General features: G+C 40.3%; 1 protein-coding gene across 1 annotated transcript in view; it reads left to right on the forward strand.

The window, feature by feature from the left end:
• Positions 1 to 25,749, forward strand: part of bltp1 (bridge-like lipid transfer protein family member 1) — a 125,408-nt gene that overhangs the window by 12,571 nt on the left and 87,088 nt on the right. The window contains exons 3-23 of the mRNA XM_089005233.1: positions 2,389 to 2,505; positions 5,003 to 5,081; positions 5,175 to 5,239; positions 6,412 to 6,586; positions 7,178 to 7,259; positions 7,362 to 7,555; positions 7,947 to 8,026; positions 8,320 to 8,470; positions 8,597 to 8,753; positions 9,069 to 9,147; positions 11,813 to 11,904; positions 12,030 to 12,147; positions 12,225 to 12,380; positions 15,280 to 15,377; positions 15,579 to 15,763; positions 17,181 to 17,287; positions 17,371 to 17,588; positions 19,707 to 19,922; positions 20,593 to 20,730; positions 23,662 to 23,838; positions 25,551 to 25,679. Of these exons, the coding sequence (XP_088861359.1) occupies positions 2,389 to 2,505; positions 5,003 to 5,081; positions 5,175 to 5,239; positions 6,412 to 6,586; positions 7,178 to 7,259; positions 7,362 to 7,555; positions 7,947 to 8,026; positions 8,320 to 8,470; positions 8,597 to 8,753; positions 9,069 to 9,147; positions 11,813 to 11,904; positions 12,030 to 12,147; positions 12,225 to 12,380; positions 15,280 to 15,377; positions 15,579 to 15,763; positions 17,181 to 17,287; positions 17,371 to 17,588; positions 19,707 to 19,922; positions 20,593 to 20,730; positions 23,662 to 23,838; positions 25,551 to 25,679 (2,813 nt within the window). The remainder of the gene's footprint in view (positions 1 to 2,388; positions 2,506 to 5,002; positions 5,082 to 5,174; positions 5,240 to 6,411; positions 6,587 to 7,177; positions 7,260 to 7,361; positions 7,556 to 7,946; positions 8,027 to 8,319; positions 8,471 to 8,596; positions 8,754 to 9,068; positions 9,148 to 11,812; positions 11,905 to 12,029; positions 12,148 to 12,224; positions 12,381 to 15,279; positions 15,378 to 15,578; positions 15,764 to 17,180; positions 17,288 to 17,370; positions 17,589 to 19,706; positions 19,923 to 20,592; positions 20,731 to 23,661; positions 23,839 to 25,550; positions 25,680 to 25,749) is intronic.

Consider the following 25,749-nt stretch of genomic DNA (forward strand, 5'->3'; position numbering starts at 1 on the left):
AGCTTGACAGGCTTGTTGTAATAAAATCTCTGCCAGCACCTACAGGACTCGAAGTGGATGCAGATGACATCGAGGAGTTTGTTGCTGACTTTAATGAGGTCCTCAACACAGAGGGTTTGATTTGCCTTCAAGAGGACAAGCAGAAGCAGGCCATTCAGGAGTTGATGTGCAGGCTTTTATTGAACAGTTCCATCCAGAAAAGGCTATGCTAATCATGAACATACACAAAGGCGTTATTTAGTCGATGCTTTCACGTGACTAATGACGCGTTTTATTCCGCGTCAGTGGAATCATCGGACTCGCGCCTTTTGTTGTAATAAAATCTCTGCCAGCACCTACGGGACTCGAAGTGGATGCAGATGACATCGAGGAGCTTGTTGCTGACCATAATGAGGTCCTCAACACAAAGGATTTGATATGTGCAGGCTTTTATTGAATAGTTCCATCCAGAAAAGGCTATGAGAATCATCAACATGATGAATGATAATGTGAGGCCTCCGTTACGTAAGATCTTACAAGTCAGAAAGCAACAGGTGTCAATTAAGATCCATCAACGACCATCATAAATGTAAATAAAGTGACTTTATTATACAGTGCAGTGTATTTCTTTCATTACAATACAATAGCACATTTAGTATACATAGAATAAGGTATGTTGTGTGTAGTTTTTAGGCCTATTTAGTTGAAAATTATATTTTTTGGAGACCTGGGAACGGATTATTCTCATTTTAATGGTTTACTATGGGAAAAGAAATTTTGGGATACATACTTCGCCTTACACACTGTGTCTGGGAAGCAATTAAGTTCGTAAGCCAAGGTCTCACTGTAGTTCTTTTCAGCTGAAAGATGGTGTTGGTTACAATAGGCTGATGCTCAGAGCACAGAGTGAGAAGTCGGAGGCCATTGCTGTTTATTTTCTCCGTCCTGCACCTTTGATTACTGGTTTCCAGAGCCTGACATCAGTACCTACTCGGGCATTGAAGTCAGCCATCAGAACAAATTTATCGGAGGCAGGGGATTTTAGATATTGTTGCATCCAGGGACTTGTAGAAGGCATCTTTGATATTGTTGTCAGCATCCAAGGTGGGAGCATAGGCACTGATTAGAGTGACAAAGCGACCTTTCATGAGGGGAAAACGCCAGGTCATAAGCCGTTCACTGATGTCTTGCGGGACTCAGGGATGTTGCAGAGTAAACTTCTTTTCACAGCAACGCCAACTCCATGGAGTCTTCGCTCACTCACTGGGAGATCCCTCCACAGGAAGGTGTAGCCCTTACCAACTTCTAAGAGTGAGTCCTCACCTGAGAACTGAGTCTCACTGTGTGCCCCAATATCCATGTTTTACCACCTGAGCTCATGTGCAATGAGGGCGCTTCGTCTTTGAGGTCTCTGCATCGCGCCTCGAGCATCGAGGAGGGTGCGAACATTCCAGGAAGCCAGGTTCATAATCATGGGTTTAATTATGTTTCGTTTTTGACCGCAGAGGTGGTATGCCTTGGTGGCTGCGGTGGGCCACCCAGGTGTGAGGGAGCAAGCAATGTTTGTTCTCTTCGAGACCCTTCCCCTGTAAAGGGTGAGCAGTGCGGACCCTGAATAGGGCTGCTCAGACACACATGATGCTGCCGAAGGACAATGTTACTCCATCCAATCTTCGCAGCGACCATAAATCCTGTACCGCCCCTCTGTAGGACTCGAGCTAGAACCTCCCAGTCACATCCATAACCTGCCCCCGTCCGTCACTTTATCCTATCGCCAGTGGACCTATATGGTGAAGCCTGCGGTATTAGTGGATTTATTGTGAGGGACGGGGCGCGCAGTTCCTTCCTCCACAAACTTGGCCACACCTACTGTATTCCAGTGGCATGAGTGAAGACTCAAGACAACCTTAAGGTGAGTGCGGTTGCAGTGGGCTGCCGGTGGTCCGATCTGTTGGACTCCGCCTATGCCTACCCCCAGGTGCGGGTTTGGGATCACTCTTTGTCTGGCCTCTACCCTTCGACCTGTTCGGCTTGGGTGACCCTGCCAGGAGTACAAGACTCCAGCTGACATAGCTCTCGGGTCATGGAGACGCGTAGAGTGCATCATCATGATAAGGTGGTCATCCCAGCCGAGGCACATTTCGACTTAAGACAATGTTGACTTACGACCGGTTGGTCGGAACGGAACCCGGTCATAAGTCGGATGTTTCCTGTATGTATATATGTATGTGCGTGTGTGTTTAAGCACAAAGTCAAAGTTCCAAGCGGGTCTCGCTCTCTGCCATTGTTCTTACGTACTTGGGAACACAAATACATTGTGTTCCTTTTGTCAATTTAGGATGTTGATGATGTTTTCCTGTGCATAACTAATGCTCTTCTCTACTTTGATGCCTGTGTTTTGACATGAAGCCACAATTCTGTCCTGTGGATGGATTATCTATTTAACTTATTACAACTCCCGAAACATTGGTCTCATCCTCACCCACATCATCAACAGACTCTACAAGGATGGCTACATTCATATCGGTGAGTTTATCACATCTCTGTTACATCATGATAAACACAGCATTGTATCGATGTCAAACTTTCGAGTTACTCATACTGCTGAATTATTTAAGACATGCAAGGTTCTCTTTGTAACACATTTGGGAATGACATTCTGAGCGTCTTTAAATGAAACAAATTTTTGTGTCTTGCTTATCCTTTACTTTTTTGCTATTCTATTCAAAACCAAACCAAATATGCAGCCTACAGTCATCATTGGAAAATCCAAAATTGATGACTTCTTAAAATTAGTGATCAACCATTTTTGTGATAGCACAATGCAGCCTTTTCACTTTCCAGCAGATGTAAGCAAGGCCTGTTCACGCATCTACTTGAGCTTTACCTTCTGAAGAGTTGTGAAAATGAATTCATTTAGTTGTTGCAATGAACACAATTTTGCATCATTAATACAGTGAGACCTCAGCTTACGAACACCTTATCTTACGAACATTTCGTCTTACGAACGTCAAATTAAACATTGAAATACGCACTACTTTTCGTGATACACACCCACCATGGCTGGCAGAGTGCTCTTCGGATCTGGCAGAGTGATCTTCGGATCTTCGGCGGAAGCACACGACCGAACAGCGCTCCAGCCGGCGCCACTTTCCACGTCCCCTCTCTCTGAATTCACACGTCGATCGCCTCCGAGGAGCTTTTTGGCGATAATTTTACTATTATGGGACCAAAAAAACCCCACCACAGGCTCGTGTTCAGCCGGAGAAGACACAAAAAATAAAATCACAGTCGAGGAGAAGGAGATCATTGAGAAACATGAATGAGGTGTGCGTTTGTGGCGTCACATGTGCACACCGCGGCTGTCATGTGAATCTCAGCCTGACACATCTCTCACGCTGTGTGTCACTTCTCTGAGAGTAACATTTTCCATTTCCACCATCCTTCGCCTAAAAGCTTTACAGTGACAATTTCGGCGTCATTAGTCACGTGAAAGCATTGACTAAATAACGCCTTTGCGTAAAGTTTACACAACACTGTAAAGCTTTTAGGCGAAGGATGTTGCAATGGTGGAAATGAAGAATGTTACTCTCAGGGAAGTGACACACAGCGTGAGAGATGTGTCAGGCTGAGATTCACATGACAGCCGCAGTGTGCACATGTGACGCCACAAACGCACACCTCATTCGTGTTTCTCACATCGACTAAATAACACCTTTGTGTAAACTTTACACAAAGGCGTTATTTAGTCGAATCTTTCACGTGACTAATGACACGTTTTATTCCGCGTTAGTGGAATCATAGGACTCGCGCCTTTTGTTGTAATAAAATCTCTGCCAGCACCTACGGGACTCGAAGTGGATGCAGATGACATCAAGGAGCTTGTTGCTGACCATAATGAGGTCCTCAACACAGTGGATTTGATATGTGCAGGCTTTTATTGAACAGTTCCATCCAGAAAAGGCTATGAGAATCATCAACATGATGAATGATAATGTGATGCCTCAGTTTCGTAAGACCTTACAAGTCAGAAAGCAACAGGTGTCAATTAAGAGCCATCAACGACCATCACATATTCTAATTTTATGAGATTATTATTTAGATGCTTTGCCATCTTTCACCAATCATCTCTGCGGTGAGAAAAAGCGAATTCTGACCCCATATCATGAATCCACACGATAGTAAAAACGTAACAATATTCCTTTCTACCCAAGTTATTTCCTGGCTATCTCTACCCTCTAGTGCAGTACAGGACATGTAGTAAACCATACCCCGCTATTTACAGTGGCAGCTGTAGATTGATTCAGACATAAGTTGTCGGAACAACAAATAATAACTTGACTTGTATCTATTGAAATCAGACATGGCTCTTATGAAAGGGAAAGACCTCTAGATTATGGTTGTTATACCAAAATAAAGTTTTGTATCATTCATTGAGTTTTATTATTTAATTAGGACCGATCAGATTTTGCTTGGACAAAAGTCTTGTTGCATACAAAAATAATGTAGTTCATTTTGAATTCACAAATATGCTATAATAACGTCAGAACATGAAGTCATGATGCCAGAGAAAAAGAATTAATATCGTGTATGGCTTCCATGAGCTTGGAGGACTGCAGCCATACGTCTTGGCAATGAATCAATTAACTTATTGATGAAGCCATCTGAAATGGCAAAGAAAGCAGTCTTGCAGTACACCCAGAGTTCATCAAGATTCTTTGGTTTCATCTTCCAAGCCTCCCGCCTCGTCTATCTCTATCTATCTCTATCTGTGTCTCTGTCTACCTCTTTACCTATCTCTCTACCTACCTACCTACCTACCTACCTACCTACCTACCTACCTACCTACCTACCTACCTACCTACCTACCTACCTATTTACCCATACACCTACCTACCTACACTCATAAATAAAATGTGGAAAAAGTGAGGTATTTGAATATCTTGTTTGTTATGAAATGTTTTACTTTGATTGTTAAAACTACACACTCTTAACACAAAAATTGTGTCATTTTACTCCTTAGGGTCCTTCTCTTTCTCTGTGCTGTCGGGAAAAGTCATGTTCAGAGATGTTTACTACATCAACCAAGACATGACGATCAGGTAATCTGGCCTCATGCTGCCATGTCCTGTTTGATTTTTAATCGATGAAGAAAATATTTTTTACATGAGGTGTTTTTTTTCCCTATTGGACAGGATACAGGATGGTTTTCTTATATTCCGCTGGTGGAAAATATATAACCCCAAGCAGAAACAGCATGGTGAGCAAAATGTGGGATCCTGCTATAATTATTAATTGGTTGGGATTTTGAAATTAACACATGAACACATTGCTCATAAATTTCATTTCTGTCCTACCTGATTTATTCTCTTTACATTAAAGTGAAGAAAAGGCTTCCTCTGTTGAGTCCATCGATGGAGCTAGTCATCATGAAAGTTGTTTTTCTTCAGTTGCCATAAAATGCTGTCAATTAGCCATATAGTCAAAAAAAAAACACAAAAACAATCTGTCTGGAGTTTCAAAAAATATTAAATCCTGATATAAGACAATGAAGGCAGCACATGCAGTATGAATCTATATTAGCTATATTATCCTACTATCAAAATGACTAAGTTGTTTACAAATACGTAATGACCCTTCATGATTTAATTCAAATATTAAATGTGGAGAATGATGCACTATGGGCTTACTCTAATTTTAAATGCCACCTCTATTTTAACTTTGTTACAGAATGAATGTATTTTTCATTGTTTCGAAATGATAAAAATGCATTAAAAAAAATCTGTTTTTTTTAAATATAATTTTTATTTTGAGTATTCAAAGAAACCCCAAAATGCAACGTGTAAAATGTGCCCCTTATCTAGGCAACTAACACAGTAGAATAAAGCATTAACATACGGTGAATATTTATGCTTTCCTCTTCAGAACTATTGGAAGAATATTCATAACTCTATGAGTAACAAGAAAGCATCTTCTCCGAATCTGAACTCTCTGAAGCCATTGTTTTGATTTTGGAGCAATGCAGTTTGTGAAGGAGTATCCTGGCGTGACGTCACGAACAAGGAGGCAGGACTTTCTGAATATCCCCAGTTACAAGCTCATTTTGTGGCAGTTTTGGGGCACTTTAAGTCATTTTTATTGGTGTTTTGCATTTGACTAAAAATATCAGCCTGCATGTTTTGGGTATTTTAGATGCTATCAAACGTTTTTCTGATGTCAGTTAGGAAACAAAAAAAATGGTGTCGGTTGTCCCTTAATGCATCTTTTTAAACTGTGAAAGGAAGAGGGATTGCCTACAAAAAATGCATGCAACCACAGGGGAAACATGCAAAGACCAGGAAAGACCCAAGTTAGGCTTGATTAAAGCCCAAATAAAGATTCAAATCCATTTCAGATTTGATGTATTGAATTGTAGTTCTGGTGTGTCATCAGATCCCAAGGCAGAGACCAGGCTTTATGTGACAGTGAACGGTTTTGAGTTTCATGTCTACAATCGGACTGACCTTTATGCCGACCTCCAAGAGAAGTTCGGCCTGGACCCGGCACTTAGTAGACTCAAGAAAAATGATGACCATGAGGGAGAGGGAAAGAAACAGACCCTGGAAAGGTGATTCCTGCTTTGATAGCACATTTTATTTTGTATATTTTTATTTTGAAGTTTCTGTTGAATTCCGTGTTGTTTCGCGCTGTCTTCTATTTTGATATATATTTTTACATTTTATTTATTTTGGACAGAGATCACTATTTTATTTATCTTTAATGGATAATTTATTATTTTTTGTATTTTATTTATTATGATTTGCCATGTATTGATATGACTATTTTATATATGCACATTCTTAAACATTGTCATTGTCCTGTGTCCGTGCTGGAAAGACTGGGAGGGTAATTTAATATTCGTCCGTGTGGCAACACGTCACTTATTGCCTCTTTCCTGCGAGATGGTTCGTGGTGTGCCGCAAAAACATTCCAATGTCGTTTCACTGTCGTTCCAAACTTCTTCCATTTAAGGATGATGCAAGCCACAGTGCCCACTGGGACCTTCAAAGTAGCAGACATTTTTCTCTACCCTTTCCCATATTTGTGCATTGAAACAATCCTATTTCGGAGGTCTGATAACTAACTAACTCTTAAAAAGAGAGTGGATAATAGCCACTGAGAACACTGGCACGACTAAATGTGTCTCTTTTTTGGGCAGCGTGAACATTCAAACAGAGAACTCAGACCCCACGTCATCTTGGCGCTCCCTGATCCCTGTAATCAAAGTTAACATAAGTACGGTGAGTTCTTTCCAACTGCTTTGATTCAAGAAACGAGTGTTTAATACATCTGGATTTTTAGCCTCAATATGCGTATTCTATGTTTGCTACCTCATTTTGAAGGGTCGACTGGCATTTGGGAATCACCACCTCCCGCAGACTCTGTGCTTAAACTTTGAAGATGCCTTCCTGACCTATGCCACCAAGCCTCCTTCCAGCCACCTGGACCAGTACATGCACATTGTGAAGGGCTCGCTGGAGAACGTGCGTGCCATGTTGGTTCCTAGCCCACGCTATGTTGGCATGCAGACTGATGAGTAAGTTATTATCCTACTTTATAATGACAGATTTTTTTAAAGATCAATACATTAAAAAAACAAAACAAGATAAAGTTATTGGCCATAAACACTTCTTTTTTACGTGCCACGACTTCAACTTCAAACCTTGGCGGCCCGGTGATCCAGTGGTTAGCATGTCAATCTCACGAGGCAGAGGTCATTGGTACGATCACATCTCCGGCCTTCCTGTGTGGAGCTTGCATGCTCTCCCTGGGCTTGTGTGAAGTTTCTCTGGGTATACAGCGCTTCAGAAGATGGATAGATGGATATTCAAACCATTGTGGAAATATGGAAATACATGTCTGAAAATATAGAGCAGCTCATGAACGCATCACAAACATTTAGGAATGTTTTTGAAATTTCAATGTAGACCTCCCAGGCTGATGGGTGAAGGCTTTGTGGTCATGCAGTCCAACGATGTTGACATCTACTACTATCAAGATGAACCTGGTAGGAAATGCACAGACACCCAATACTGAATATTAACAAAATTGAGTGTCCCTTGTAAGGAAAAGTGTTTTGGTCTGGCGGGTGGACGGACAGATTGACTAGAGATAGGGATGATAACTAGCAGCCACGCAGGATTGAATTGCATATGTATAATCATCAAATGAGAAATGTTAATTTTATTGCTTGTATTGTTTTTTATTTGCTCGGTTTAATGTTATTAAAACCATGGAGTGTAGTTGATAGTTTGTTAAAATACATTCTTTCAGAGTGATAATAACCCCCCTTTTTTGCAGGTGTGGTACCAATGGAGTATGGTACAGGTGAGGAAGGTGAGACACTCAATGAGGATGATAAGCTCCAGGACCTTCCTCCGTGCTGGGGTCTTGACATTGTGTGTGGAAAAGGAACTGACTTCAACTATGGCCCTTGGGCAGATCGCCAGAGGTGCAAACATTGACAGAGTTTAGCAAAATATCATGTTATGTTTTGAAGTTATATTTATTGTAGCATGGAGTGTTCATGGTAGCTTGACATTTTAAGCTTTGTGTCAAACCTATTCAAACTTTATAGGGATTGTCTATGGAAGTTCTTCTTGCCAGCGGATTATCAGGACATGAAAGTGACTGAAATGGCCCAGCCAGGACAACCGAGGCAGATCCAGTCCTTTGAGCTCCGTATGAACATCATTGCTGATGCTACAATTGACCTGCTTTTTACCAAAAACAGGGTATGTGTTACAATCTTGAAGTTATTTCTTCTGGATTGCTTTTTTCTGATCTTCCTCACTCTCTTTGAGTCTTCTTTTTCTGGTTATGAAAAATATCAACGTGGCATTCCTACATGTTGTGTTTCTTGTGTAGGTTCTTATCTTTGACATGCTTATTGTTAAAATGACATAATTTGTATAACTGATGGCCTCCTCCTCTTGACCAAACATTCACTGAAAAAATGGTCAGAGTAGAGTTTACTGTCTTAAACATAACTTGGCAACCCTAAGGCTTTTTGGAAACTTAGCGTCTCTGTCTTCATTTTTTGTTACTAGGAAACCAATGCCATCCATGTGAATGTAGGTGCAGGTTCTTATCTGGAAGTCAACATACCCATGACTGTTATAGAGACAGGTAATTTTTTGTGCTATAATGTCTGAACTGCAACTTACATTATGTCGTGAAGCCCCATTTCAAGTCGACTCTTGAATGGGCAGGTAAAATTTGACTCTATTATCATCTCATCTCGTCAGACGAAAAAGTATGTCCATCTGGTAAATGAAACTAAAATACAATTACTGTTACAATTTATTGATGTATTATGAATTTGAACCGTGGGAGTAGGATGGCTAAAGGATGGCAAGGCTGACTTATTTGTATTGACAAGGCAATTCACAATGCTTGGCAAAAAAAAACAAGAAAATAAGTTATAAACACAGTTACATCCATCCATTTTCTGAGACGCCTATTTTATGTTTTGACGCTAACCATGGCCCAGTGTGGGTCAATGCTCCACTGTGCCATCATCTGCTAAAGGTTTTTAATTTTGTTCCACAATACTTTTCTCTCCAAAATAGGCTTCTGTGATGATTGCAAGTAGGGGAAATGGGGTCTTGAATGGATAAAATTGCATGAAATGGAATTAGACTCGCTTCAGTTAGTCTAATCGCTGCTAACCTGAAAGGGACATTGTGGGGAAAATATCTAATTTTCATATTTTTTCCCCACACTAGAAATCCACTATTAATTTTAATATTTTTAAAATGTTCTCTCACACCAACATACATTTCTTTAAAATAAGTGTAGGGCTCATACTCACCAATTATATCATGAAGTACAAAAGCCGTTTGCATGTAGAGTAAAGTCTCGTTATATCGATATTCAAGGGAGCCCGAAAAAATATCGATATAACCGGGACTATCGATATATCCGATCCTGCGCCGAACTGCATTAAACAAAAGCCGCCAAAAGAGGGCAGCCAAGCGCCATATAAGAAACGGAGCTGGCCATTAGCTCCCTTTTTTTTGGGTGAGATGTTCCCCCAATGTTGCCTCAAAATGGCACATATAATTCTTTAATGATTGTAAACATGTATGCTTTAATCTTCAGAACTACAGTGAATTTGAAACATATTCATAACTGGATGTGTAACAAGAAAGCATATTATCCGAATCTGAAGCCATTGTTTGGATTCACAAGCAATGCAAGACGTCTTGGCGTGAAGTCATTTTTATTTGCATTTGAATACAAAGTGACATCGGCTGTCCTTTAATACACAGTATGGAATGTTAATAATTTTCAAAATCATTGCGCTTCAGCAGACAAAACAAGAAACATTGTTGCAAAAAACGATTGCATTCATATACAGTACAGTGGGCATGTACATAACACAACAGGGAAACTGCAACGCTTACATCTTACTGTATTATGTATACAATTTAAAAAAGTCATCAATCTTCTTCTGCTTCCCATTTTTACCTTTTAACACAAACATTTCAATCTCGTCTGCTACACACGAGCTAGCGTCTGAAAATGAAAATGGCTCTGCTACACGGGTGCTGGGCACGTAACCAAGTCACCTGACCAAGTCGACCAATGGCGCGACTGATGGCGTGACACGTAACCAAGACACGTGACCAAGTTGACCAATGGCGCGACCGATGGCGTGTCGCGTGACAAAGTCACACGGCCAAGCCGACCAATAGCGCGACCGATGGCGGCTCATGTGACCAAGTCGACCAATGGCGCGACCAATGGCGGCTCACGTAACAAGACACGTGACCAAGTTGACCAATGGCGCGACGGATATATCGATATAAACAACAAAAATGGCCGGCGGGGGATGAAAAGGAGCACCGTAATAACCGGATTATCGTAGTAACCGGGTATCGTACTAAACGGTACTAATTATACATAAAAATACTAGAAATGTGCAAGGGAAATGAAAATAGTATCGTAATAAGCGCCACTATCGATATAACCGATATCGATATAACGAGACTTTACTGTATTTTATTTGTTACAGATACCTAAATCACCCGATCGTAATTTTTTTGATTAAATGACTGCAGTTTTACCCATTAGACCAGGGGTGTCAAAGTCATTTTTTGCCGCGGGCCACATTGTAGTTATGGGTTCCTCTCAAGGGCCGTTATGAATTTGGGGAACCCATTAGAATGTTTAAATCCCTTCAAATATTACATATAGAGCACACAGCAAATTAATGAATACCTCGTTTTCAAATCTGAAGTCAAGAATAATGACTTTTATTGTGGTTGACATCCAAAAATATGAAATTTTGGCTCAGATTTTAGCAATCATCATGGAATTTAACAAGTTTGATTTGCTTTCGCGTGCCGAAAAAAAATGACGTGGCGGGCCGGATTTGGCCCGCGGGCCTTGACTTTGACACCTGTGCATTAGACGAACGATGCAAACACAGTACAGGCTGTTATCCTTAGGTGGAGTGTATGCTATAAACTGTATATTGCTGTATCAGGGCCATTCATTTTTCGAGGTTGTAGTACTTTCTTCCTGTGAGTAATGTAATTCATATTTAGTTTCTTTAGAGCATGTAAAAATGTAGATACTTCTTAATGGTCTAGTTCAATCAGCAATTTTATTATTTATCATTTTACTTATGGTTTTATTGTTTTGTGCTTTGTTTTTATTGTAAAGTGTCCTTGGGTGTTCTGAAAGGCGCTTGAAATTAATTTTATTATTATTATTATTTTTATTATTATGAACAGATCTATAACTTTGAAGAACTGATCGTGCTGCTTTTTGCCTCCACTCTCAGGCTATTTGCCCACCATCAAAGGACAGCTGCTTCATGTTGACACCACCAGCAGCATGCAGTACAGGACTCTCCTTGAGGCTGAAATGTTAGCTGTAAGTAGCAGCTAATTATTATTTTTTTTTTATATAGTCAATATGTTAATATGCAGTTTGGTGTTGAACACGTGATTTAATCATAGAGGAAAAGCCAATAATGTCTATGGTGCCTTAAATTTCAGTTCCACGTGATTGCCAGCTACCCCCGAGTATGGAACATGCCGCAATCTTGGCAGTGTGAGATTGAGGTGTACAAAGCCACCTACCATTTCATCTATGCCCAGAAAAACTTTTTCACCGGTGAGTTAGAAAACGTCTTTGGAACATCAGTGGAGAATACATAAGATTCATGGAACATTTTTTCGTCTACTTAACAGATTTGATTCAGGACTGGGCCAGTGACAACGCTCCAGACATTTACTCCTTTGTTCCTTATTCTTGGACTTTCAAAATACTTTTTCATCAGTTTGAGATGATCTGGGCAGCAAATCAGCACAACTGGATTGATTGCTCCACCAAGCAGCAGGAGAATGGTGAGGAATGTGTTTGTCACCATTCATTTAATAGCTTGTCATAATTCATTTGTATTTTTATCGCTCCTGATTCTTGACAAGAAAAAAAACAGCTCTTTGTTGAAAAAAAAAAAGTTGATATAATACAAAACAGAACACACTACTATGATCTGTGTTAATCAGAGCAATCAGTTGTCTCATATGTTTAAATCAGAAAAAGGGGAATATTTCGAACTCAGGAATGCACTATGTAAAATATATAAAGACTAACCTTATCTATATACACTGTATATAATATTCAGCCCATGAAAAATGTGTTTTTCCACCAATAACTGGGGATCCATCCCACAAAAACAAAATCTGTGTTTTTTGTTTTGTGGGATCAATAAACCACGAATAGTCAGTGATCACTGCATTAGTCTTTCGAGATTGTCACATGGCCCCTTTTCACCGCACCTGTATTAGTGCAGTGGTTCTTAACTTTTGCAGACATACAAAACCCAACAATTTCATATGCACTTCCAGGGGTCGGGAACCTTTTTGACTAAGAGAGCCGTACAAGCAAAATATTTAGTAATGTCTCTTGGGTAAATGACATAAGTCATGTGGATGCTTCACGATGACCCAATGCTGTCGCTCTCACTTGCCTATTTGGAAAACCAACGGTATTCTTCCAAAGAACTTGTTAGCCACCCATGAAGCACAACACTGACCCTGCCACCAAACAAGTGTTTTTAGGTGGAAAAAAGTGACAGTCTACCAAAATTCTGGAACGTGTTTTGCAATGTAGGATCTAGCTCAGGCATGGGCAAACTACGGCCCGCGGGCCACATACGGCCCGTTAGGCTTTTTAATCCGGCCCGCCGAACCTGCCCAAATTATAGTAAAAACAGTGTCTGAAACTCATGACAAAAAAATTAGCGGACAACAGGGCAGATAACTGAAAAGTTGCCTGCCCCTTTTATCACAACTTGAAGCACAAAGAGACAAGTAATCACATTAAAGTATAAAGTTTTTTTAAATCAAGAATGTACCTACTACAAACACTACCTTGCTTAAATTACGGTAAATGTGCATGGCTAGATTTTGCTGCAGTAGTCGATTGTCATTGTGGTGCACAATGCAACGTTTGCATTGCTTCCTACGAGCCACTAAGCCCCTTTCATAAGTCTCACATACACTTGACAGTCACGGTTTAATGTAAATTTACATTTTGTAGCGTCACATATGTTGTTAGCTTCTTTTGAATCTTTGTTCTGGGCTGAGGTTCTGTGCATCTATTTTGGAAAATTATATGCAATTGCACGACTTTATAACGCTTGCGAAAGTCCGGAAGAAAGAAGCAGGCTTCTGATTGGCTGCCGTGTCGAGTATGCAAATTCCACTGCAGGTAGCCTATGTCTGTGTGCTCGGCGACGGTACACATGTATTGTTTGCGCGTGAAGGCGAGGGCGTCAGTGAGGAGTTTGTTGAGCGCGCGGTCAGGACAAACCATCTATGATTTGGCGGAATTTAACACAAGTAGGTATTATTGAGCCTGAATATTTCGTTGTGTAATAATATGTTTTGAATGTTGAAAGTGATTCCATTTTTCAATAAATGTTGATTTCTTTAACTTTGCCCCTTCAATGAAAACTTATTAAAAACAGACGCAATCTTGATGAATCACAGTGCATATGTTATTTTAATCTATTACTATTTCCTCCTCCAAGCATCTGCGAAATAGTATTTAAACGCCATATTCCTTGAGACAAATTTATTACCTGATCAGGGATATTTTTCACATTTGAAAGACAGTTAATAAATTGGGGTCTTACTGTGCTATGAGGTTTGTACACACTACATTTAAAGGACAACCGGCACCATTTTTTTGTGTTTCCCACTGACATCAGAAAAACGTTTTATAGCATCTAAAATACCCAAAACAAGCAGGCTGATATTTTTAGTTAAATGAAAAACACCAATAAAAATGACTTCAAAATGAATCCGGAAATGGCCAGTTTCAGAAGGTCCCACCCCCTTGTTCGTGACGTCACGCCAAGACGTCTTGCCTTGCTCAAGAATCAAAACAATGGCTTCAGAGTCGGAGAAGATGTTTTCTTGTTACTCATCCAGTTATGAATATGATTCAAATAGTTATGAAGATGAAAACATAAATGTTTGCAATTGATTCAAGGAGTCCTCCCATATCAATTCAAGACGTCAATGACAGCAATGTAGCACCCAGAAAATGCAGAAGATTGCGCCCAAGCTCTGTTGGAAATGGGCTGATTTGTCAGCTGGGAATTTGTGTCAGCGAATATCAAATAGTTGTCTTGGTGCAACACACAACGATTCACCATGGCGTTATTTATGTGTTTTCCTTCTAATTTCGCCATCAACACGGATCAACACGAAGTTTTCAGACCAAACAAAGTACCCAAAATGCATTGTGTGTCGCTTTCTCGGTCAGGGGCGGTCCAAACGTGACGTCACTTGGGGATCGTCATCAACTCGAAAACAAGACTTCGTGAATATTCAGCGCAAGTCTTAGAACGTAAACTATAGCTATATGCTGTGGAAGCTTTGTAAAATATGCTCAGTCAAAGTCATTTGAAGTGATTTTATAAATTATGGACATAACTTGTCCGGAGGCGTCGGTTGTCCTTTAATGCTTTAGGTTTAGTATTTCCGGCCCAAACACTCCCTCCAAATGCTCCTGGCCCGGCCGGCCCCTCTGTCAAATTTTAGAACCCAATGCGGCCCGCGAGTCAAAAAGTTTGCCCACCCCTGATCTAGCTGTATTTTTTATTTTACATTTACACAATCATCATCTTATATGAATCATTTTCTGTACTGGAACCAAGGACCATAGCAGTGCTTTTTACTCTTCTCTGTTTTACTGCTGTAATCTCTATTGTATATTTTTTTTTTCCTGCAGTTTACCTGGCAGCTTGTGGTGAGACGCTCAATATAGACTTCATGTTGCCTTTCATTGAATTTGTTCCAATGACCTGTCATACCCGCTTCAGTTTGAAGGTTAGTCTTTTTCGAGGGTGTGATTTGTTTTTAATTTCTATCTGCAAAAATACTTCTGTGCAATTATTTTTCCTCTTTGCTTGCAGTAAAAATGCATGCTGATGGCTCCTACATTATTTTTACATTCAAATCCATTTTTTTGTCCTCGAAATAGGCTTTGATTGTGTGAATCTAAGTACATGTACATTCTAATGTTTTTAGGCAGAGGATACAGACATGCGACTGTCCTTGCCCGAGTGCCATCCTAGCCGTTACCCTCTCCTAACCCTTGCCAAAGATTACCAGAATATCAAGCTGCCCCCACACATGTTCATGCCAGGGGAAAATCAAGGTGCTCCACTGCCAAAATCCAACAAGTCCTGCTGGAGGAATATCACCAACGCGGAGTAAGTTGTGTGGTCAAAAAGTGTCCTATCTAATGTTCACTAGAAACTGCGTGTGCGAGCATTGCTCGCAGATTGTCGTGCAGATCATACAAAATGCAAATATAGCTCAGCTTCGATTTTCATATTCACAGCACACAAACATTGCTTTCCTCGTAGGGTACCCCAGTGATTAGATGCGATGTTATCCACCGGTTATCCACCATTCATGCTCCCCACTTGGCACCTTGCCACTTCACTCATAAAGTACTGGAGGGTGGGAACTCGATAGTGTGATATCATGAGAGGCTAGCTCTCATCGGGACAGGACAAGAAGTGAAACAAAGAAACAAGAAACAAAAGGTTTTAATCAAGGGTTCCAGGGGGAATTCACAAGCAACAAAGGTTTGAATAGTGTCTCTTCCAATACTTATCAAAATAAAGTCTCTTCTGATACTTAAATCCAAATAAAGTCTCTTCTGATACTTAAATCCAAATAAAGTCTCTTCTGAGGTAAAACTGAAGACGGAGTTCTTTTCCAAGAGTCTCTAGGCCTCACCCCTCTTGACGTCCTCCTCATGTAGCCTAGCCACCTTAGCTAGGTTCAAATCCAGTGTCCAGTCGTGTGGTCCCAACTGGCAATGAGTTCCACGCAGCAATCAACTTCTTCACAGAGCACAGCAATCAAGCTTGTCTTTCCCCCAAAACTCCACACTCAGAGGCTCTCTGCCTTAAGAGCCTCGCTTGCCAATCAAGCCGTGATCAGCCGCAGGTGTGTGGTTTGAATTGCTGCCTTCCACCAGCTGGGGCCAAGACTCTCTCTGGGTGGAGCCATCTTAGGGGGATGTATTTCCCCTCCAGGACACAGCCTCTCGTGACATCACAATAGTTAGTATGTCTCTGCACAAATATAGCTATACTCCCATGACCCATGCACAAACTGTCAATGGGCATGTTGTGCAAATCACAAGGTCTGGCAGACAGTGCTGTCTCTGTTATCAGTGCACGAGATGTAAATGGGCTCCCTATCCTATTGGCTCAATCAAATATTGAGCCCCCTGCTCCCTTGTACTTATGATCCATTTTTCCAAATGGTGCATGAGGACACTTGCATGTTTCGGCATGTGAGCTAAGGATCATACTTCTGGATAAGTAAAGTACTAATTTATAAAAAAACAATTTACCGATACAAAGAGCAACGAGTAGCATTGTATATGTAGTTCAGAGACATTAAAAAAATGTAGTTGGAGTATCGTCATTGTAAAATAATGAGGAAAACAGAAAAAAAAATATTTCTGAATTGTTTTGTTGATAGAGCTGCTTTTTTCAGAATGCAAATCAAGATTTCTGTTTCTGCAGTATATGTTTCACTCAGTATTCACTCAAAATCACATTTTTAACTCGGCATCGTGATGTGTTCTGAATATTTCCTGAACTTCAGAGCTGGCTGGGTTGATTGCTGGAGTGTACCTAACTTCTTGCTCAACATTGACTACACATGGCATCCAATATATCCACAGAAGGCTGATGAACAACTCAAAAAGTCGTGTAAGTGCTTAACCATTTTGCCACACATCGCTGATTCTTTTGAAAACCAACGTGCCTTAATTTTCTATCTTTCCCAACTGCAGTTTCTGAAATGGAGGAATCAATGCTGTCAGCTTTACGACCCCCGGAGCACACTTCGGGACACCACAGTCACCCATACTACACCTCTGCCTCAGCCAGCCGGATGCCATCCGACCCCTTGGAGCTTCCACCTGATAAACTTCATGTGGAGATGGAAATGTCTCCGGATTCTCAAATTATCCTATATGGACCTTTACTTAGGGCTTTGATATCAATCAAGGTATAAATACCTTTATATATTTTTTCTGGGTTTTATATATATATATATATATATATATATATATATATATCTTCTTTTCCTTTTGGCTTTTCCCCTCAGGGGTCGGCCCAGCGAATCAATGTCCTCCATCTATCCCGGTTTTGTGCATCCTCTTCTCTCACACCAGCTACCTTCATATCCTCTGACCACATCCACCTCCTCTTCGGTCTTCCTCTCGGTCTCCTGCCTGGCAGTTCAAGGCTCAGCAATATTCTCCCTATATAGTCACTCTCTCTCCTCTGGACATGTCCAAACCATCTCAGTCTGGCCTCTCTGACTTTCTCTCCAAAGCCTCTAATATGAGTTGTCCCTCGAATGTACTCATTCCTGATCTTATCCAACCTGGTCACTCCCAAAGAAAACCTCAACATCTTCAGCTCTGCTACCTCCAGCACTGCTTCCTGTCTTTTCTTTAGTGGCACTGTCTCCAGTCCAAACACCACTGGTCTCACCACTGTTTTATACACTTTTCCTTTCATCCTAGCGGAAACCCTCCTATCACACATCACACCTGACATTTTTCTCCAGCCACTCCAGCCTGCCTGGACACGCTTCTTCACCTCTTTTCCACACTCTCCATTGCTCTGGATAGTTGACCCCAAGTACTTAAAATCCTCCACCTTCTTTATCTCTTCTCCCTGTAGCATCACTCTTGCACTTGGATCCCTCTCATTCACACACATATATTCCGTCTTGCTGCGACTGATCTTCATTTCTCTCCTTTCCAGGGCATATCTCCACATCTCTAGTTTCTCCGCCACCTGTTCCCTGTTCTCGCTATAGATCACAATGTCATCTGCAAACATCATGGTCCAAGGAGATTCTTGTCTAACATCATCTGTCAGCCTGTCCATCACTATAGCAAATAAGAAGGGGCTCAGAGCTGACCCCTGGTGGAGTCCCACCTCCACCTTGAATTCCTCGGTCATACCGACAGCACACCTCACAACTGTCTTACAGTCATGATACATGTCTTGCACCGCTCTGACATACTTTTCAGTCACTCCAGACTTCCTCATGCAATGCCACAGCTCTTCTCTGGGCACCCTGTCATACGCTTTCTACAGATCTACAAAGACACAATGCAATTCCTTCTGACCTTCTCTGTACTTCTCTATCAGCATTCTTAAAGCAAACACTGCATCTGTCGTACTCTTTTTTTTTTTTTTTTTTTTTTTTTTTTTTTTTTTTAGGCATGAAGCCATACTGCTGCTCACAAATGTTCACTTCTGCTCTTAGTCGAGCTTCAACTACTCTTTCCCAGAGTTTCATATATATATATATATATATATATATATATATATATATATATATATATATATATATATATATATATATATATGAAACTCTGGGAAAGAGTAGTTGATATATATCCTCCCCAGCCACATATTCTACACGGCCAATCTTAAACGAGCTCGGCGCTTCCTCCTGAGATCGTCAACTCGGAAGAGGGATTTTCTCCACGCCCGTATGTTCTACGCAGCCAATCGTAAACGAGCTCGGTGGATCGGGGCCTGAACTCGTTGGCAGTACCTGCGAAAATGTTCATATGTACCATTTTGTCGTAACTTGAATGTTCATAAGATGGCGAGCGTCTGTATATACAGGATTGGATTGGATTGGATATGCCTTTATTAGTCTCACAGTGGAGAAATTTACATTTCACAGCAGCAAAGTGATGAAAGGAATGAAAATAGAAAAACAAAATACATGAGCTGCTGGAAAGGCAGCCACCCTCGCGGCGCCGTCTTGAAGTCAAAATAACAAAAAAAAAAACCTAAATAACAAATAATATGACAGCATAGAGACAATATGACAAATCAAAGACACAGAGAGACATTCATTCTTCAGGACTTGCTGTACCCTCTTTGTGATGACATGAAGCAGTCTAGATGAAAGAGGAGAGGATCAAAGCGTCTTTCCACCAGTGGATCAGGGACATCATGGTGGAATGTGCACATCGACTACAAGCTAAATGTTGAAAGCAAACACGCAGTTGTAGCATCCATTGACGAAAACAGATTGTCTCACATCTCCCGTGGTAACCTTCTCAGGCACACTCTTTTATCGATTTCTCAGGAGAATTACTTTGGTGAAGATGACATGTATACTGACTTTGAAGAGACATTGTCAAGTCCAGTTTTGTCTACTTCCTCATCTGGCCTTGGATGGGCCCCTCTTGGAATGGAAGACAGCGGGCATAAGGAAACTTCAGACATTCATCCCTTGGACCTGCGACCTTGGGATATAACTGTGTTTATTAATCTCTACAAAGTCCATGGTCGACTGCCTATGGTAAGGCCGGCTGCCGTTGTACATTTTATGTCTCAGCAAGGTTGTCAAACTTAATTTTGTCACGGGCCACTTTGGAGTAACATCTTCCCATGTAAGGCAGTTATGACAGTGAAACAAAAAAAATAATCTTATACTGTATAGTTGTATACAGTAGGGATGCCCAACACGCGTACACACACTCAAACACACACGCACGCACACACACACACACACGCATGTTGTTGAAATGAGTGTAAACAGGGTAACAATATTGCAAAACGTCAATGATATTTGACACATGGCAATTTGACATTACTAGAGATCAAAGTCAAAGTCAGCTTTATTGTCAAATATGCTAATATGTATGACATACAGCACAGATGAAATTACTGTCCTCTCGGACCCAGCATGCAAGGCACTTATTACTAATTACTTTAACAAACATAATAAACATGAAAACGGCAATTTGCCGGGAGAGGGGAGCCGCTGCGTGTTCACGCGCCGCCATCATGATCAGATGTTTTTGAGTAACGAGTTGCTACAAATGATTTGCTTTCATAGGCCACATGAAACAATGAAATGATGTATATTTGCCGGATTTGACGCCCAGCCCATGAGTTTAACATCTGATCTTCATTACAGTTAAAATCCATGGATTTTATCTTATATTTGTCTTCCTGGATTTTTTCAGCATTGTAGCACCGAGGGGCCAGAAGGACCATCTGGATTCTTGGAGCGGTTATGTTTTGAAATGAAAAAGGGTTACATGGAGACCATGCTTCAGTTGCTGCTGTCACCAATTCACATATTTATCAGTGACAACTACCAGGTAAGAAATTATCCATCTTTCCACCCACACCTGGCCTTCCAGTAAATTTTATTGTCCTGATTACAGATAGCTGTGAATCATTTCTCATTGAAACAGTCTCCTGCCAAATTTGTATGAAGCAATTTGACGCAACACTGTTTGGAACACCAAGGTCAACTTTCAAATCCCACCTCAAAACTCATCTGTTTAAAATTGCATTCATGGTCTAGTTCAGGGGTGGGCAAACTTTTTGACTCGCTATGGGTTCTAAAATTTGACGGAGGGGCCGGGCCAGGAGCATTTGGAGGGACTGTTTGGGCCGGATATACTAAAGCATAAAGCCGACGTCTCCGGACAAGTTGTGTCCATAATTTGTCAAATCGCTTCAAATGACTTCTATTGAGTGTATTTTACAAAGATTCCACCGCATATAGCTATATTTTACGTTTTAAGACTTGCGCTGAATATTCCGGAAGACTTGTTTTTGAATTGGTGACGAGTCCTCACGTCACGTCACTGAAGGAACGCCCCTGACCGAGAAAGGACACACTGTAGCAGTCCTCTGATCACGCAATGTATTTTGCGGTACTTTATTTGGTCTGAAAACTTGGTGTTGATCCGTGTTGATGGCGAAATTAGAAGGAAAACACATAAATAACGCGATGGTGAATCCTTGTGTGTTGTGACAAAAATGTTGAGCCATTTCCACACGGAAGATTGTCGCCATCTTCTGCCTTTTTTGGGTGCGACATTCCCCCCCCTCCTGATGCCTCAAAATGACACGGAATAAATTCTTTAATCGATTGCAAACATGTATGCTTTCCTCTTCAGAACTATTTGAATCATATTCATAACTGGATGAGTAACAAGAAAGCATCTTCTCTGAATCTGAAGCCATTGTTTTGATTCTCAAGCAAGTCAAGACGTCTTGGCGTGACACCACGAACAAGGGGGCGGGACCTTCTGAAACTGGCCACTTCCGGTTTCGATTTTTTTTAAGTCATTTTTTTCATTTGACTAAAAATATCATACTGCATGTTTTGGGTATTTTAGATGCTATAAAACATTTTTCTGATGTCAGTTAGGAAACAAAAAGTGATGTCGGTTGTCCTTTAAATCTAGTGTGTGCAAACCTCATAGCACAGTAAGAACACTACAACACAATTTGGATTGGATTTGCCTTTATTAGTCTCGCAGTGGAGAAATTTACATTTCACATCAGCAAAGGGATGAAAGGGATGTTGTTTGATGATTTATTAAGTCTTTCAAATGTGAAAAAAAGCCCTTATCAGTTTGTCTCAAGGAATATGCAAGATATGGCATTTACATACTATTTTGCAGATACTGGGAGGAGGAAATGGAAATAGATTAAAATAATATACGCACTGTGATTCATCAAGATTGCGTCTGTTTTTAATAAGTTTCAATCGAAAGTGGAAAGTTAAAGAAATCAACATTTATTGAAAAAAGGAATCACATTCAACATTCAATACATATTGTTAAACAACGAAATACTCAAGCTCAACGCTTGGGGAAAGTCCGAAGCAAAGTTGTGCGTTTGCATATCATTTTCCAAAGTAGATGCACAGAACCTTAGCCCCAGAAGAAAGATTCAAAAGAAGCTAACAAAATTTGTGTCGCTATAAAAAGTAAATTTACATTAAACCGTGACTGTAAAGTGTACTTGAGAGTTATGAAAGGCGCTCAGTGGGCCGTAGGAGACAACGCAACTCAAACAACGCATTGTGCACATAGACGGCAAAAGACAACTGCAATAAAACCTTCGGCCACTGATATTTTCCGTAAATTAAGCAACGTAGCGTTTGTGGTAGGTAACGCCTTAATTTAAGGCAAACCTATATACTTTGCGACAATGTTTTTTTGCGATTTCTCGTCTTTCTTTATGGCCGGGCAGGCAACTTTTCAGAGTTGTCTGACTTGTCCGCTAACATTTTCAGACTATCAGACACTGTTTTTACTATAATTTGGACATGTTCGGCGGGCCGGATTAAAAAGCCGAATGTGGCCCACGGCCTGTATTTTGCCCATGTCTGGTCTAGTTTAATCAGCTGTTTTATTATTTGTCATTTTATTTATGGTTTTATTGTTCTGTGTATTGTTCTTTTAATTGTAAAGTGTCCTTGGGTGTTCGGAAAGGCTCTTGTAAATTAAATGTATTATTATTTTATATGAAGTAAAATATTCACCCCACATATCCTCCCATTCATACTTCTTTTTATGCAGTTAAGTTGTAATGTGATGTATTTAACATATAGCTGTGTGTGTAACTTCTCCTATGACGTAACATTTCACTAAGTTCTGTGATAATAGGTGTCTTTCAATGCATTCTCTACAGAGAAAAATCGAGCTTCATTCCAGTTTAAATATATTACATTTACACAATATGTAAGACAATTAATAGTGTTTGCACCAAAGTGACACTACGACAGCATCCCTTAAAGAAACAAATTGCTGTGTCGCTTCATTCCAAATTCTCGTGCCAAGACGTACTGTATATTTTTTCTATAGTACAGTACTGTAAAACATTGTGACCCCTAAATGACACTACGCCTTTTAACTCAGTGCGTCATGTAGTCGTGAAAATATGGTGTTCAACAACTACCTACTGAAAGAATGAGCTCCTTTCACCAAGAATAAACATTTTATTCAGCGTTCTGTTCATTCTTTTACAATCTGCAGTACAAACAAGGTAGGTTTGCACAAAATCTAACCGTGTATCCCACGGGATTTTACGTCTCATGATCTCATTTCTAAAATGGGACATAGCTGAGCATACATTATTTTTTTCCCAAGTTTGAAATTTACAGTGGAGATGCATCAGATGCTCCCTGCCCATTGTCGTTGAACAAATGAAATCGACAATTATACCTGTCAGTGGCAGTGAAAAAGTGCCACTGATGAAAACTCCCCCCCCCTTTTCTTGCATCACAGCGTCCCTCGGTGGACGGGGTGTTGAGGGATGGCCACCTAAGCCTTTCGGGCCTGCAGATGAGGGCGCATGCAATGTTCTCTGCACAAGGGCTGCCACTAGGAAGTGACACCCTTGAATACGCCTGGCTCATCGATATGCAGGCAGGGGCTCTAACTGGGAAGGTGACTGTTCCACAGGTGTGTATGTGTTCTTAGTTAATGCCCTTGACATCAAATGGGAATATTGTAAATAGTGCTGTCAAGCGATTTAAAAAAAAACAAATAATAATAATTATAATTAATCAATATAATGAATATATGTTTTCATCTCTTATTAACATTGTTAAAATATGTAAATATGTACATTTTAAAATCATTACAATATTGAGGTGAATCAAAAGATTGACATAACAAGTCTTTTATTATTTTGAAATAAACTTGCACAGATGCAGTTTGTTGAACAACAATTTAAAAGCAGTGTTTGATTTTTATGGGTTGATTTTCAAATTTGAAATGTATTATTATTATTATTATTATTATTATTATTATTATTATTAATTTTCGAATTTTTGTCGTGATTACTGTTTCAGACTTATTTCTGTGATCACGATGAGTTTTTCATTCTTTAACTGTTGGAGACAAACAATTTTATCCATGTGTGTAACTCACACCTAGGCCTTCAGTGAAGTCCTGCTTAGTCCGACTTGAACAAGTATCCCTCGTAATACCATAATTTATGACACAACGGCTGGAGATATCATTTACAAAAGCACACGCACGCAGTACTGGGCGTGGCATCACCTTAATCGTCTACAACACAGGCTATTTTCCGGAGCAATTACACATCAATAAATCTACATCAGCAATTAGAACTTGTCACTATACGTGCTACTGCAAACACTTAAAAGTAAAAGGAAATGTAAAATCATTTGTCCACAAAGTTTTATGAAGTCCACCAAGAATATGCAATCTTTAACAAGATTTTACGCTAAATTACAAAATGTCAGTTTAATGTAAGAAAAACAACAAGACGTTCACAAAACGAACTATTTGTTGAAAATAAAAGTAAACAAATCTTTTTCATTTGTTTTTGAAAAAGGCTTACCTACATGCGACAGCGAGTTTGTTGTCCTCTCCTTCAGCCATTGTGGGTTAAAAAAGCGAGTAGATATACTTGGTTTTTCTGCTAAAGTTTCCGGGTTTCCGGGCTGAGGGCTGAGGTAAAGTGAGTGTCCAATCACAGGACGCGTACGTCGTGTTCAACGCGAGGCCCTCTAGCTGGCCTCACTGTGCCAACTCGTGATCTGATTGGCTATCGCAACTGTATATCAACTACATGTGCCCGTTCTGTACAGCGCACAGACGCCCTCACTGTTGATTCTGAAGGCGTCGGTCAGATTTCATACAGCCTGGCGACACAAACTAGCTGAATTCTGATTGGATTAAAAACTCTGACCTAAAACTACAACACTGAAAGGAGCATAACCAAATGGATATAATATAACATCAAGAAAACAGTATGTAGAATAATTATATACAGTGAAGTCTCGTTATATCGATATTCTCGGGAATCGGAAAAAATATTGATATAACCGGACTATCGATATATCCGATCCTGCGGCATGTAAATTTTCTCCTTGCGTTCATAGAAATAGTATCGTAATAAGCAGTACTATCGATATAACCGATATCGATATAACGAGACTTTACTGTATATATTTAGAAAAAATACTTTTTTAATGAAATTGACTTATTATAATTATGATAATGATGTCTGATTATGTTAGGCCAGCAGAGAAGGCCTTGCTGGCCCTGACGGCCCACCACTGGTGTAACTCTTAAAAACAAAACACACAGCAAAAACTTTAGTTTGTGCAATTAATACTTATTTTAATTTCACTATTTTTTAGGTGGCCAGTATGACCGAATGGGGGGAGTATTTTGTTTTCCATGTGATGTCACGTGAGTTCCAGCTTGAACAACCAAATCCCTCTGTTATCTGCCAGCATGGCGTTGACCGTCGTATCTGTGATGCTAAGGTACTTTGCTTGAATGAATTACAAGAAACATGGTACCATAAGTAACACATCACACAGGCCACAGCTCAAT

The sequence above is a fragment of the Hippocampus bargibanti genome, linkage group LG09 (assembly GCF_051943395.1).
Source record: "Hippocampus bargibanti isolate YZ-2025 linkage group LG09, ASM5194339v1, whole genome shotgun sequence".
In the NCBI taxonomy this organism is placed as follows: domain Eukaryota; kingdom Metazoa; phylum Chordata; class Actinopteri; order Syngnathiformes; family Syngnathidae; genus Hippocampus; species Hippocampus bargibanti.